The 14,905-nt window shown below is 42.1% G+C and overlaps 1 protein-coding gene across 1 annotated transcript; it reads left to right on the forward strand.

Moving 5' to 3' along the window:
* The first annotated feature begins 1,712 nt into the window (after positions 1 to 1,712).
* On the forward strand, positions 1,713 to 13,018 carry DNAJC9 (DnaJ heat shock protein family (Hsp40) member C9). Its single transcript, XM_030569890.1, has 5 exons — positions 1,713 to 2,277; positions 2,532 to 2,672; positions 8,106 to 8,360; positions 9,413 to 9,499; positions 12,331 to 13,018. The coding sequence occupies exons 1-5, from the start codon at positions 2,098 to 2,100 to the stop codon at positions 12,448 to 12,450; spliced, it is 783 nt and encodes a 260-aa protein (XP_030425750.1). The 5' UTR covers positions 1,713 to 2,097; the 3' UTR covers positions 12,451 to 13,018.
* Positions 13,019 to 14,905: the final 1,887 nt, after the last annotated feature.

The raw sequence follows: 14,905 nt of genomic DNA on the forward strand, positions 1-14,905 counted from the left end.
TCTTACCAAAATGAACATGAAGAGGTGACTTTATTAGTCTGTAAGTATCTACGGGGGGAGCAGAAACTTGATAATAGAGGGCTCTTCAATCCAGTACATTGCATATAATGTTTGTTCCTACTGTTTCTAGCTGCTCAGTCATAAAGACTGCTAAAACTATTATATTTTGTTGATACTACACTTTGATGTATGCAATTGCTGTAGTTAGGACAGGAATGATAGTGGAGGGGGAGAGGGTAGTGGATAATGACCACACGATCTAGCAGTATAGGCCAAGTGCTATAGGAATGAGAGAAACCCCTGCTGAAGTGACCAAAGTATGGTAGTCAGTGTTGGCTTCTGACGTGTCACCATTACGTTTTAGCATTAACATCCTGCAGCGGAGTCTGGCATATTTTACTCTGCTCTTGTCAGCCTTTCTACTCACATTGCTTTGCAACCACAAATGCTATATGTGTACATCTTTAAAAATGAAAGCTGAACTCCCCCAAGACGGGAGGAGCTATGGTCCAGCCTGGGCTAAGCCTGCCCCACTAGTGGGGTTGCCCTGACTGCCATTGTCAAAACTAAGGCCACTTCTGAATGAGAGCATCCATACAAGTTCAAGGTACTGTAACATGTGCATTCACTTCACATCTTTATAGTGATACCATGTAGACAAACACTTAATAAGGGAAACCAAGGAGGGAAAAGCTTCTGTTAATTCATTTAGCTTTAACTGGTTTTCCATGATACCCACACAAATGGGTGGGGAGGGGCGGCTACAGATATTTAGATGCAAGTACCTTTGATGGCAAAGAAGCAGTGTTAGCCATAGAATCAGTATTAGAATTGTCAAACTATGAATTCATTTAACATCTGTCAGCACTATAGTTTGTCCTCTATGTTAAGAAAATTAGATTTAACTGTAAGGTAAATAAAGGCATTAGCTATCCCACTATAAAAACATAGTGGATACATAAGGCACTTTAGTTTCTCCAAAAGACACAGTAGATGAGATCTGAACCTATGCCTACAATCCAACCAATGCTGAGGAATAACTGCGGAATTCATTTAAAAAATATCCTTAATTTTTGCAGTACAGCATGGTAAATATGTCAATGAAGAACATTACTGAAATGTAACTTCAGTGTGTGCAAGATGGGGAAGTCTTCCATTAGAAAAGAGGTCAGTATCATGGTAGTGGAAGTTCAAAATGGTATTGAATGTTATAGGAATGTACAACTGTTTTAGGTATATGGATTCTTGGGTGAGGTTAGAGCAGAAGTATGAATCTAGTGGCGTCCTAACGACTAAGAAACAAAAAGGCAAAGTAAAAGAACACAAACTATTTTTTTAATTTCAAGAGGTGGTCCATAACTCATCTTTTTTTTAATTCTTGTGGTTGTCAAGCTATCGTGATGGTGTGAGCCTACAGCACGTAAAGTAACAGTAACAATTTGCCTGAGAGAAGGATTTCATACGAGATAACGCCCAGCCTGTGCTTACCCTCCTCCCCGTGGGCCCCTCGCCTTCCCCAGCCTCCAGCTGTTTAACTCCCAGTGCGCAATCACTTCCCCCTCGACAGATTCTGCGCGCCCCTCCGTTTAGCCCGCGGCCCAGAGCAGCAGCGAAGAAGCCGTCATGAGGGCTGAGGCCCGGCTTCCGCAGATGGTACCGCGCATGCTCAGTAACAGCCGCTAGACAGCGCGTCAGGCGGCTGAGCGCAGCCGCAGTGTGAGATCAGAGCGGCCCTGCGCTTCACACCGGTCTGGGCGCGGTGCTGCGGCCCCCAACGCCTCGCTGGGACGAGGCACAGGGCAGGGACCCGTGCACAGCAGCCGGTCCGGCTTCCTACTGGGGAAGTCCCAGGGACAGTCAGTCTCTGCTAGCGGCCAGCCCGCCGTGCAACGCGAAACCTCCTGGGGGCGGGGCTGTATCCATGAGAGCTAAGTGCTGCGGCATTTAGTTGCTCTCCCTGCCTCAACTGGGCGTCTTTGCGGCAGTTCCAGGCTCGGCCGTAAAGCAGCGCGGGCAGCTGCCGTGGCGGGCGCGCCAAACTCGGCCCGCGAAAGGGATAAGCAGGTCGCGCGGCGCTAAGGAGGCGCCAGCGGCGGCATGGGGCTGTTGGAGCAGTGCGAGGCGGCGTTCGGCGCCGCCAACCTCTATGAAGTGCTGGGCGTCAGACGGGAGGCCTCGGGGGGCGAGATCCGCCGCGGCTACCACAGGGTCTCGCTGCGGGTCCATCCGGACCGTGCGGCCTCGGACCGCAAGGAGGAGGCGACCCGGCAGTTCCAGGTGAGCCCGCGGTGGTGAAGGGAAGAGAGACCCCCCCCCCCAGGAGGGGGCGCCGCTATTGGTCCCCGCTATGCTGCCAGCCGCTTTGTGTAAGTGCTCGGGCTCAGCGCCTGTGGAGCTGCGGGGCTACAGCTGCTTGTAAACAGCAGAGGCTGCTCCCCTTGGCTGTCCAGTGTGGGGGAGACTGAGCCGCGAGAAGCGGGGCGGGCCGCTGCTCGGAGACTCGCTGCGGAGGGTGACGCTTGTTTCCTCAGCTCCTAGGCAAGGTGTATGCGGTACTGAGTGACCAGGAGCAGCGGGCGCTGTATGACGAGCAGGGGATTGTAGATGAGGAGTCAGACGCTCTGAGCCAGGACCGCGACTGGGAGGAATACTGGAGGCTGCTCTTCAAGAAGGTAGGGGCTGTTGCAGTGAAGGGCTAGTGGCCTAGAGGAATTCTCAGCATTGCTACTGGGTGAGTCCCAGATCTAGTGCTCCTAGAAGGGAGGGTGTGTCTGGAATTGCTAAATAATGATCTCTACGTCTGGTACATACTCTAAAAGTGCTGCTGCCCTGGTTAAGGGGCACTTGTTTTCTTTCCAGCTAGCTGCCGTATCTGCCCTGGTGTAGTACTGTCCTGGGCAGTTGTTAATTCTGTTGCTCTACCATTCTCTCATTAGAAGGGAAAACCTATAAGGGCAGCAGGCCGTAAAAGAGACCCAGTTTGGGAATATTTTAATGAAGTTCTTCTACTTGTGGGTAAGACAGGCATGCGTGCAAAATGCAAACAGTGAGACAAAGAAATGCAAGGCCTGGTTTCCCGAATGAAACAACATCATGAGAAGTGTTCCTTCTCAGGAGGAAGTTGTACTGAAGATGATGAAAGGAACATGTATGAACATGCAGGATCATCAGGTTGGTAAACTTTTTAAATTCAAACTTAAGAACTGCCTGTATTCCTTCTGGACTATTCTTGAATTCTTACATTTGAGCAAAAAATATAGTTGTTACTCTATGGTACTATCATTTTTTATGCAATTGTGATGAAGAAAGAGCTGCAATAGGCAGATCTTCCTTTTACAATTTCACCTTTAAAGTAGTACTGAGAGTCAGTGAATGCAATGAGTAATACTAAATGAGCAGTCTGGTAATAATAATTAAATAACTGTATTGATTGATTTTGTTTAGGAGAATGCATCCTCAACATGCAGGATTCTGAAGACTATCCACCTTCAAGATCACCATCCTTTTCTATAGTTTCAGAGTTATCTGCCAATGATAGTGTTTCAGTCACATTGTGTATGTCACATAGCCACAGTATATCACCTGTAGCAAAAAGAAAAAAAATCTCTATCATCTAGAAACAACCATAGTTAAGTTTATGATAAGAACCAGCAGATTAGAAAAAGAGGTAATTGATGAAAAAATTGCCCGGTTTGTTTATGCAACAAACTCTCCTTTCTGTATGATTGAGAACCCACACTTCGTAAACATGGGTCAGTCATTAAGACCAGGATACAGTCCACCCGACAGAGCAGATGTCGCAGGCAAATTGCTAGATAAAGTGTATGAAAGAGAAATTGAGCAGTGTGCAAAAAGTCTAGAGGGCGAAATTGTTAACCTGAGTCTTGATGGGTGGAGCAATGTCCACAATGATCCTTTTGTATGCGCTTGTGTGACAACAGAAGAAGGGAATGTCTTCCTTACAGAAACAATTGATACCTCAGGAAATGCACACACAGCAGAATACTTACAAGAAGTAGCAGGAAAAGCTATAACAAACTGAAAAAAAATTCAACTGTCTAGTACATAGCTCGATCACAGACAATGTTGCAAATGTATCCAGGATGAGAAGAAATTTAGAAGAGTGTGAAGAGTCCCAATCTGATAACATAGGGTTGCAGTACTCATTTGATGCACCTCCTAGCAAAAGACTTCAGTATTCCAGAAATAAAGGCTAATGTTATTGAAATTGCAAAATACTTCCACAACAACCACTTTGCAGCAGCTGCTCTGAAAAAAGTGGGAGGGACCAAGTTAACTCTCCCACAAGACGTGCGATGGACTGTTTTGAGCACTATATCAAGAACTGGCCTAATCTGATGACAGTTTGTGAACAAAATAGTGAAAAAATAGATGGCACTGTCACAGCCAAAGTTCTGAACACTGGGCTTAAGAGAAATGTTGAACACATGCTGAGTACCCTGAAGCCTATTTCTGTAGCCTTGAACAAAATGCAGGGAAATAGCTGTTTTATTGCTGATGCTGTTGAAATTTGGAAGGAATTGAGTGAGATCTTAAAAAGAGAAATATGTAATGACAGCGTTAAATTACAAGTGTTAAAAAAATGAATGGGAGAGGCTATCTCCAGCTCATTTTCTTGCAAATATTCTCAATACTCGGTACCAGGGTCAAATCTTAACTGCTGAAGAAGAGGAGTTGGCTATGACATGGACATCCAGCAATCATCCCTCCATAATGCTAACTGTAATAAACTTCAGAGCTAAGGGTGAACCATTCAAGAAATATGTTTGCTGCTGATGTTTTAAAGAAAATCACACCAGTGAACTGGTGGAAGTCACTCTATCACTTCAACAATCTTGGAATCCAAGTGCTTATCTCACTTTTAACAGCAGTAGCGTCTTCTGCAGGTGTAGAAAGAATATTTTCTTCCTTTGGATTAAGTCATTTGAAATTGAGAAATCATTTTGGACCTGAAAAAGCAGGAAAGCTTGTATTTCTTTTCCAGATTATGAGCAAACAGGAAAAGGAAGCTGAAGACGGCTGAGTTAGCTGCAGAAGCCAATATTTTAAGTTTCTCATGTCGACCTCATAGTCCATTTTAATTTTTTAAAAATTAAAAAATCATTATTTAGTTAAAAACAATTTTAACAAAAACAACCCTGATTTTAAAAACTTGAATGTTTAACTAAATTCAAAAATTCATGTTTGTTAAAATATTTTGTTTGCCATTGAAGAAGAAAATCCAGAATACAGAACGTTGTTTTAGTTAAAACAATTTAAATGTCTGTCTGGTGATGTTCTCCTCCTAATACAGCAGGTCAAGAAAATCCTCCAAATATTAATAATTAGCCTGTTGAATTGGAGACAGTTCACCTCCCAATGACTTCATAAATATCTGCTTCAATTACTTTTTGGTAAATGAAATAACCAAACAATCATTCGTTTTCTGATATAGTTGTAAAACTAATCTGAAAAGTTTTTTCAAAATAAATCACTTACAAAATGTATAGTGTGTGCCTTCTAAAAATGAAACCTACGTCGATCTCTGAGTTGTGAAGAATATGTATTAAGGTTATAACAACCAACAAGAATGCACTTTTATGCAGAAATTCATGATTAAATCAAGTCTTCCAGACTCATGATGTAAATCAAATCCGCCCTGATCTAGCTGAATTAAAACATGTCACTGATCAGTTGGGTAGATGTTCATCTATATCAACAAGATTCTTCCAGGTGTAAACCAAAAGCAAAGTGATGGTTAGGGCTCTAAAAGAGACCTAGAAGAAGATAGTGGGCAGAAAAATTTCCATTGGCTAGATTGCCTTCACCAAGGTTCAGTCAACAGTGGCTTACTGCAGTGAGTTTACAGTGTGCTTTAATTTGGGGCAATCTCAAACTGCAGTGGTGTCAAAGGAAAGGGCAAACACATGGTCTTCTCTCAGGTGTCCTTGATAATACTAGTTATTTCAATGGGCTTTTATCATGAGATGCTGGTGATGCAAAAGTCAGTTGTAGTTCAATTCCTTCTGGAGATAGCCTGGAGGCTGATGCTCTTAAAATAATGTAGTTACTGAATGATGAAGTTCAATCTTGGTATCCCTTCTCTTTAACTTGAATATGTAGCGGCTTTTAAGGGGAGCAGTCGGAGCAAGAAATCTAACTGGCTTCAAGACTCAGCTTGATAAGTTTATGGAGGGGATAGTATGATGGGTGTGCCTACAATGGCATGTGGCCTATTGGGACTGCCAGTAGCAAAAATCCCCAGTGGCCAGACATGGGACGCTAGATGGAGAGGGCTCTTAGTTCTTTCCCAGGTGTCTGCCTGGTGGGTCTTGCCCACATACTCAGGATCTAACTGAAACCCATATTTGGGGTCAGGAAGGAATTTTTCGTTGGATCAGACTGGCAGAGACCCTGGGGGTTTTCACCTTCCTCTGCAGCATGGGACATGGGTCACTTGCAAGTTTAAACTAGTGTAAATGGTGAATTATCTGTAATTGTTAAGTCTTAAATGATTTGAGGATTTGAGTAACTGAGACAGAAATTATAGGTCTATTACAGGCGTGGGTGGATGAGGTTCTGTGGCCTGCAAAGTGCAGGAGGTCAGACTAAAATAAAGTATGTATTACTTGGTAAGAATAACCAGGCTGGGCTCACAGCTCAGGCTGTCTCTCGGGGTGGAGGGTGGGGGCTCCAGTTTTGAACCTGGTGGCTAGCTGATAACTTGGGGTGGGTTGGTGGCTGGCTGATAGCTTAGGGTGGGAGGGAAGCTGTGAGCCCGGGGTGGGCTCAGTTTCACAGCATGGAGCCTACCAGCAGTGAAATTGTCATTTTTGTCAGTTTCAGGGCTCCAGATGTGAGCCCCAGTACTGCTGCTCTGAGTCCAGGCAGCCACGAAACTGACAAGAATGGGAGTTAGGAGCCATTGTAAGTAACACAGTATCTACACCGGGGTGGGCAAACTACAGCCTGCGGGCTGGACCTGGCTGGCAAGCTATTTTAAGCTGGCCTGCGAACTCCTGCTGGGGCGCTGGGTTGGGGGCCGCACCATGTGGCTTGGCCCCGGTCCGGTGCTCCAGCTGGGGCGCTGGGTTAGGGGCTGTACCACATGGCTCTCGGAAGCTTCGGCATGGCCCCACTCCGAGGGTCGAGAGCTGCTCCATGCCTAGGAGCCGGAGAAGGAACATGCCAGTGCTTCTAGGAGCTGCTTGAGGTAAGCACCGCTCAGAGCCTGCACCCCGTAGCCTCTCCCCATGCCCCAGCCCTGATCTCCACCTCCTGCTCTCCAAACGCCTCAGTCCCAGCATGGAGCACCCTCCTGCACCCCAAACTTCTCATACCCCAGCCCCACCCCAGAGCCTACATCCCATACCAGAGCCCTCACCCCCCTCCTACACCCCAACCTCAATTTTGTTAGCATTCATGGCCCGACATAGAATTTCTATTCCTTGATGTGACCCTCAGGCCAAAAAGTTTGCCCGTCCTGGTCTACACAGACACTGCGTTGCCCTAACCTCGTGGAGGTGCAGTTATGTTGGTGTAGCAGGCCGCTTACTTCAGCAGAAGCAGCATTCTAGTGTAGACGCAGACATAATTAGGTCAATGTCAGCTGCCTTACATTGACCTAATTCTGTAGTGTAGACCAAGCATCAGAGCGTATGGGTATGTCTATACTTAAATCGCTACAGCAGCGGAGCTGCAGCACTTCAGTGTAGATCGCATTCCACAAGATTAACGAGGGCCTCCTTGATATGCTTTAAGCATATTCCCATTGTAGAAATTTGCAGAGCTGCTACATGGACATTATGCATTACACCTAGCATCCCAATAGGATGCTCAGTTTATTAGAGCCTCCATGTCCCACTTCCTTCAGATGACAGTACTGCTTTTCAAATTGTCCCATGAGTTTGAATGGGTGGAGTCCTTCCTAAAGAATTCGCATTACTGGTGAATAACCTTCATTTCCCTTTTAGAATACTTTTAACATCAAAATATTGGCTGGAAAACTTGAATGTGTATCTAAATTTCTTTTCTAATCTGACATTGAGAATTTGCTTTCTATGGTAAATAAATCTTTGTTTTAACTTCAATTTTTAAAATTTCAGATCACCATAAAAGATATTGAAGACTTTGAAAAGAAATACAAAGGTTCAGAAGAAGAGCTGGCTGATGTTAAAGCAGCATATGAAGATTTCAAGGGAGACATAGACAAAATTATGGAATCTGTGCTGTGTGTTGATTATACAGATGAGCCAAGAATAAGGAAGATCATACAACAAGCCATTGATTCTGGAGAAGTTCCATCCTACAAAGTCTTTGTAAAAGAGTCTAAGCAAAAAACGAATGCAAGGAAAAGGAGGGTATGTTACTGCACATGCAAGGGGTCAAAGGGGAAAATTATTGAATATTTACACTTGGCAGGAAGTATTCTTTTCAAATCCATGTAAACTGTGCCTCACTTTGCAAATTCTCTCCCCACTGGAAAAACATAGGATGAGCTTTATAAAGAAAGAACTGAGGCACCATCATGAGTTGCTGGACTTAAAGTTTGAATCTGAGTCTAGAAACTTTCTATTGTCTTTTCAACAGTAACTAAGGCTTTGTCTACACTAGCACTTTTGTTGGCAAACTTTTGTCAGTCAGGGGTGTGGGGAAAAAACCAACCCCCTGACAGACATAAGTTTCATTGACAAAAGTGCCAGTGTGGACAGCACTTTGTCAGCAGAAGATGTTCTCCTGCTGTCAACTATTGCCACCCCAAGGCGTGGCTTAATTATGCCAGCAGGAGAGCTTTCTCCCACTGGCATAGAGTGGCTACACAGGACACCTTACAGCAGCACAGCCTTACATATAAACATAGCCTTAGTTTTTCAAATGTCATGTCCTTTAATTGCAGCCAGTTTGCTGCTAAGGGTTTCAGTGCAATAATAGGCACTTTCTACTTGCATTTCATTTGTTTGAATACCATACCTACTTTGCTAACAGCTTATCAAAGTTCAAAATATTGGAGCAGATCAGTGTCTCTTGGTCCAAATCTAAAGCGACAATGTTAGGCCAAGAAACTGACTTCTGGAATCATACTGTATATTTATTCTTTATATGAGACAGTGCATGCAGCAATTTTATTGATAGTTGAATGATAAAAAGTTGTTAAAATTCAGATGCAAAGAAGCAAAAATGAGGTAGGATTTCCTAATAGCAGAACCAGTATTGAACATTTGTTTAATGTAGACAACACTTTTTAAGGCCAAACAACTTTGGACAAATAACTTTTTCCACTAGCTTTTTTTGCTACTTTGCGCCTCGGTTTTGTATTTAGACACAAAAGGAAGTATTCAGTGACTCTTGTAATAAAACTTTGGTGAAATAACATGCTGTTTGTTTTCGTCTAAGCAGCTAGTTACTATTTCAGGCTCAAGAAGAAGCTAAAGAGGCAGAAAAGACCAGGGAGGAACTCGGTCTTGGTGATGGGGAAGATGACTTGAAAGCACTAATTCAAGTAAGATTTGAGGATCTCTGTAAAGAAGGCTTTTTATGTCTTTGACTTCAGATAGTTGTTACCTTTTGGTGCCCAAATGCCAGTAGGCTAATATAGTTGCAGATTATTGCATATTGGAAAAAGTCTACTGGAGATTAGAATGAGTCCTAGTGTTGAATTTTGTGCCTTTCATTTAGTCTTCAGAAGGCTCTGATTAACACTGAATATGGTGCAAAATTTTATTTAATAAAATCACTTAGATAACCTGGTTCACTGTAGTTATACTTATTCTGGTCCCAAATAAACCATGAAAGTTTAGACTGGGAACCTAGGAATTGCTATACTAAATAGATACCACAATAAAGGAACCATTGATGTGTTTGCAGTCCCTGATGGGTGTAGACACGAATGTTCTTCATTGGCTTTGTACTCTACTCTCTGAAAGATTCCACAGGTTGTGTGATGGTAGTTGGCCCTGAGATCTCTTTCTTGTTGGGTACCATAAGGATCTAGTCTGTCACCCCTTATTCAATGTGCATGTGAGGCCACTCCTTAGTGAGATGTGGTGAAGTGTTCTCCCTGATAACATCCAGCTTTATATAGCTAGCTTGTCCATCCCAGATTGTGTTGTCAAGTAGGCAAATTTGGGCCATGAATAAGGGCAAGAAAGATGAGTTTGAATGCTGAGAATATTAGTGATTTTGGAAGACACAACTTGTAGTTAGCAGAGATGTTATAATTTCCTCTTATTACAAATGAAGGCCAGACATCCTCAAAGGTTGCATCTTAAGATATGTAATTAGATTCTCAGCAGTTTGTAAAGGACAAAAAAGCATCTGCAACCAGGCTGGCTTTTTACTATCTGTGTCTGGTCAGGAGGCTACATTGTTGTTGGTTTTTTTCCTGAGGTGGACCATGCTGCTATGATCTGTGCTTGTCATCTGTAGGTAGGACAACTGCAGTGCGTTCTACTTGAGATTACACTTTAATTTTATTTAAAATCTGAAGTTATGAAGAATGTAGTAACTTGATAGTTAAATGAAGGGTCTTCCCTGTGAACACACATCAATACTCCAAGAGCTTTAGTGGCTGCTTAATGTTTTCCAGGTGGAGTTTAAGGTACTGGTTTTTACCTATAAAGTTCAGTGGCCTGCTTCTTGGAAGTGCTGAGCAGCCACTAGTCCATTGAAAGCAGCAAAGAATCCTGTGGCACCTTATAGACTAACAGACGTTTTGGAGCATGAGCTTCCGTGGGTGAATACCCACTTCCTCAGATGCATGTAATGGAAATTTCCAGGGGCAGGTATATATATATATGCTAGCAAGCAAGCTAGAGATAACGAGGTCAGTTCAATCAGGGAGGATGAGGCCCTGTTCTAGCAGTTGAGGTGTGAAAACCAAGAAAGGAGAAACTGGTTCTGTAATTGGCAAGCCATTCACAGTGTTTGTTCAATCCTGAGCTGATGGTGTCAAATTTGCAGATGAACTGAAGCTCAGCAGTTTCTCTTTGAAGTCTGGTCCTGAAGTTTTTTTGCTGCAGGATGGCCACCTTAAGGTCTGCTATAGTGTGGCCAGGGAGGTTGAAGTGCTCTCCTACAGGTTTTTGTATATTGCCATTCCTAATGTCTGATTTGTGTCCATTTATCCTTTTCCGTAGAGACTGTCCAGTTTGGCCGATGTACATAGCAGAGGGGCATTGCTGGCATATGATGGCGTATATTCAAATTTGACACCATCAGCTCAGGATTGAACAAAGACTGTGAATGGCTTGCCAATTACAGAACCAGTTTCTCCTCTCTTGGTTTTCACACCTCAACTGCTAGAACAGGGCCTCATCCTCCCTGATTGAACTGACCTCGTTATCTCTAGCTTGCTTGCTAGCATATATATATACCTGCCCCTGGAAATTTCCATTACATGCATCTGAGGAAGTGGGTATTCACCCACGAAAGCTCATGCTCCAAAACGTCTGTTAGTCTATAAGGTGCCACAGGATTCTTTGCTGCTTTTACAGATCCAGACTAACACGGCTACCCCTCTGATACTAGTCCATTGAAGTCAAGGAGAACTGCATGCTCAGCCCCTTTGAAAAGCAAGCTATAAGTGACCTGAGATTTTTCTGTTTGAGGAATTGCATTACTCCCCATGACATATTGTCACAGTTGAGGTTCATGGAGGTGCCTGAGTTTAACTTTGAGCTCCCTCTGTATATATGAGGGAGCTTCTGACAAAGGGTGTTGCATGAAGAACCCTTGACTTTGGAATTCACTGCATCTGTTCTCCCTGCCTTGATCTGAAATATCCAGAATCTGCTGATCCTCCCCATATCCAGCAAAGCCCATCTAAATAGGCATTTGGAAAACACTGAGGGGGCTACAGGAGGGATGGTTTGCTTTGGGAGGGCATGTGAAGATGTTGATTTGAATTATGCTTGCTGATATGTTTGTAGGGGTGGCAGAGGAAATGTACTGCTGTTTAGGTGATATTTTTGAATTGTAACTATTTTAGTTAATGGCAAGGAAACCTCCTGTGAGTCTCTTATGTTGTATTTATATAAACAAATGATACCTAGATCATGTCTCCTTTCTAGAATATAGTTCTGGTCTGTTACCTCCTTCCAGGAACCCAACCCCATTGTCAATCAGTTAATATTTTGTTAACCTTTTCTAGCCTTTATCTTTGAATTTATTTTTAGATACTAGATTAAGGTGGACCATAGATTTTTACATAATTGTATTACATATTCCATATTCTCTTAGTACATCTCGTCCTATTTAACTATACAGCTTATTCTAATGAAGTTGGATCTCACAATGACTTTTTGGTAACCAGATTTCTCATTAATTTTAAAGAGCAGAAACAAAGATAGAAAAAAAGAAATAGATGACTTTCTGGCTCAAATGGAAGCAAAGTATGGAAACAATTCCAAAAAAGGAGGAAAGAAAACAGCACCCAAGAAGGCAAAGAAATAATTATCTATTGGCTTTCTAGCCTGTATGTCAATCCACAAATGAACACCTAAGTTCCAGTGAATCTCTGCAACCTTCCTGACTTCCACTGTAGAGCACATGTGCATCAATTCATTGTGGCTGGGAAGATATGATAGCAAGTGAGATGAAAATGAACTTTTTGGTGACATAATTTTAAATCATCTCCTCCTAAATTTTTATTAGGATTAAATAGGTTATTGGATTACCATTGGGCCCCAGATAAGGGTTGTAAATGTACTATTTGGGATCTGTATGTCTGTCAGAATTTGAATTGTGTAAGCACATCAAAACCCAACTGGTGAGACTACTGGTGGCAAAACAATGTAATTTGACAGGATTGAGAGTCTTAAAAATGTTGGTCTATGTGGCGTGTTACCTGAATATCATCTTTTCTAGTTCTGTTTATGCTTACCAGTTTCCTCTGTAATACCCTGTTGCTCTTCTTATGGTCTTTGCACTTCTGTTCAGCAGGGCAGGAGTTTTTCAAATATTTGTGGTTTTATTAAAGATATTTTTGAAAGCTAGCTTAAATAAAAACGTTTTTGCAAAACTGCCTTACTCTTGTTTTTTTAACCCCATGTTTTTGCAAGTGTTTTTATAGATGTGTCTAAAATAGAATGGTAAAAATGAAATTGACTATCTGTTCAAACACCTGATGTTGAATTGCCTAACATGAAGTAATACTGCACGATATTACAGCATCTGACAGAAAACCAACCATTCAAGCAAAATGATGGATATAGATTCCCACAATGGCATGCGGTTATGTTGACACTTGTCCTGCAAGTGGCTGTCACCAGTTCATTATTTCCATAATGAAGCCCTCTTTCTGTAAGTTGTATGAAAGTTCTCATAGAACTGGTCTATTCTAAAAAGCAACTTCATAAGAAAAAAATCAAAGTGAAGTAGTAGTCCTGTAGTAAGTTTAGTAAGAATAATTTGAAGGCAGCAGAAATTCATGTAATATGCTTTGGTATAAATTGGAAGGGCAGTTTAATTTAAAAAATGCATTAGCTGAAAGAAACTGTATTTAGAGACAGCTTTTTTATTTTGTGAAACCTATTTCTGTAGGCCTTTTTAGTAGCCAGGTGCTAAATATTTGCAACTTGAAGCTAATGGAAATTACAGGTACTCATCAGTTTCTAAGATCACTCCCTGAATTTAAGGTTGACTAGAACTGTATTGAAATGATTGTTCTGAGAATAGTATTTCATGCTTAGTGTTACCTCATTGGTTTTAACAGTTATTATCCTGAAGCTGACAGACGAACTATATTAAATCTTTAAGTAACTATGATTGGGTGCAAAACAAATCTTGCAAAACAAAAGCATTCAGTAGTGCAAACTTTTGACATCTGTTGGTCCCTTTTTATCATGCACAGGAATTGTATCTGTAACGAGATTGAATTTTGGTTAAAAAATAAGTCTCCAGAGCTCGTCTCAGGCTACAAACTACATGTACCTTTAGTTAGGGGCCATAATACTATCAAAGCTGCATTTGTGTGTGTGTGTTAATAGGGTATCACAAACAGGAGTGGCAGAGAAAAATATTTTGGTCCCTAACACGAAGTGTTGCCATATGGCCTGATTTGAACTACTTTGACTGTTTTAATTTAGTTAATTTTCATTTCCTTAAAGGAAGGAATCTTTGTAGTGACCAAGATGAGTAGACTGTGGATTCAGTTATAAAGAGATTATAATTGGTCAGTCAACGGGTACAGCCCACTCACTGCCCTGGAAAAGACCAGTGATTGCCTTTAACTATCATATTTAAGTTAATGCCTTTAGCTAATGCAATGGTGCTTTGGTATGTTGTGTATCATTCTGTTTAACTGTTACAGATAAGACCACTAAATCTTAGGGAAGGGAACCCCCCATGCCTGTTACGGATTGTTCTGTGTTGTACAGCACCTAGCACAATGGGGTCATGTGGCTCCTAGGCACCACAGGAATACAAATAAGTCTCTTGCCTACACTATTTTTTCATATTTCTGAACAGAGGATGGTTGAACCAATAAGATAGGAGAGGGTTGGACTGCTTTTCCATGAACAGGAATTTTTGAGGTGAGGTCTTTGCAGCAGGAGCAGAGGGAGGAAAATCTGAATAAAAAAGTTGCTAAAAGACACAAAGTGGTTGGTGCAATTTGTAAGCTCTTTGGTTTTTTGTGGGGGGAGGGGCGCTAAATCGCTGCATGTGCTAACGGACTATGATTGTAAAAGAGATTTTTTCCTCTGTCTGAGCAAGATGATTTCTAGTAGTAATGGGACTTATGTGGCCACTAAAGAGCAAATGTGCCCTGTGATAGTCATTTCAGTCTCTCTTCATGAAACTTGTATCGTGTATGTACTTTCAGTGGGCAACAATGAAGCCATTTAACAAAACACATTTAACAAACTTTTCCTCAATATTTTCAAATTACAAACGAACAAATGAAGTT

The sequence above is a fragment of the Gopherus evgoodei genome, chromosome 7 (assembly GCF_007399415.2).
Source record: "Gopherus evgoodei ecotype Sinaloan lineage chromosome 7, rGopEvg1_v1.p, whole genome shotgun sequence".
NCBI lineage: Eukaryota > Metazoa > Chordata > Testudines > Testudinidae > Gopherus > Gopherus evgoodei.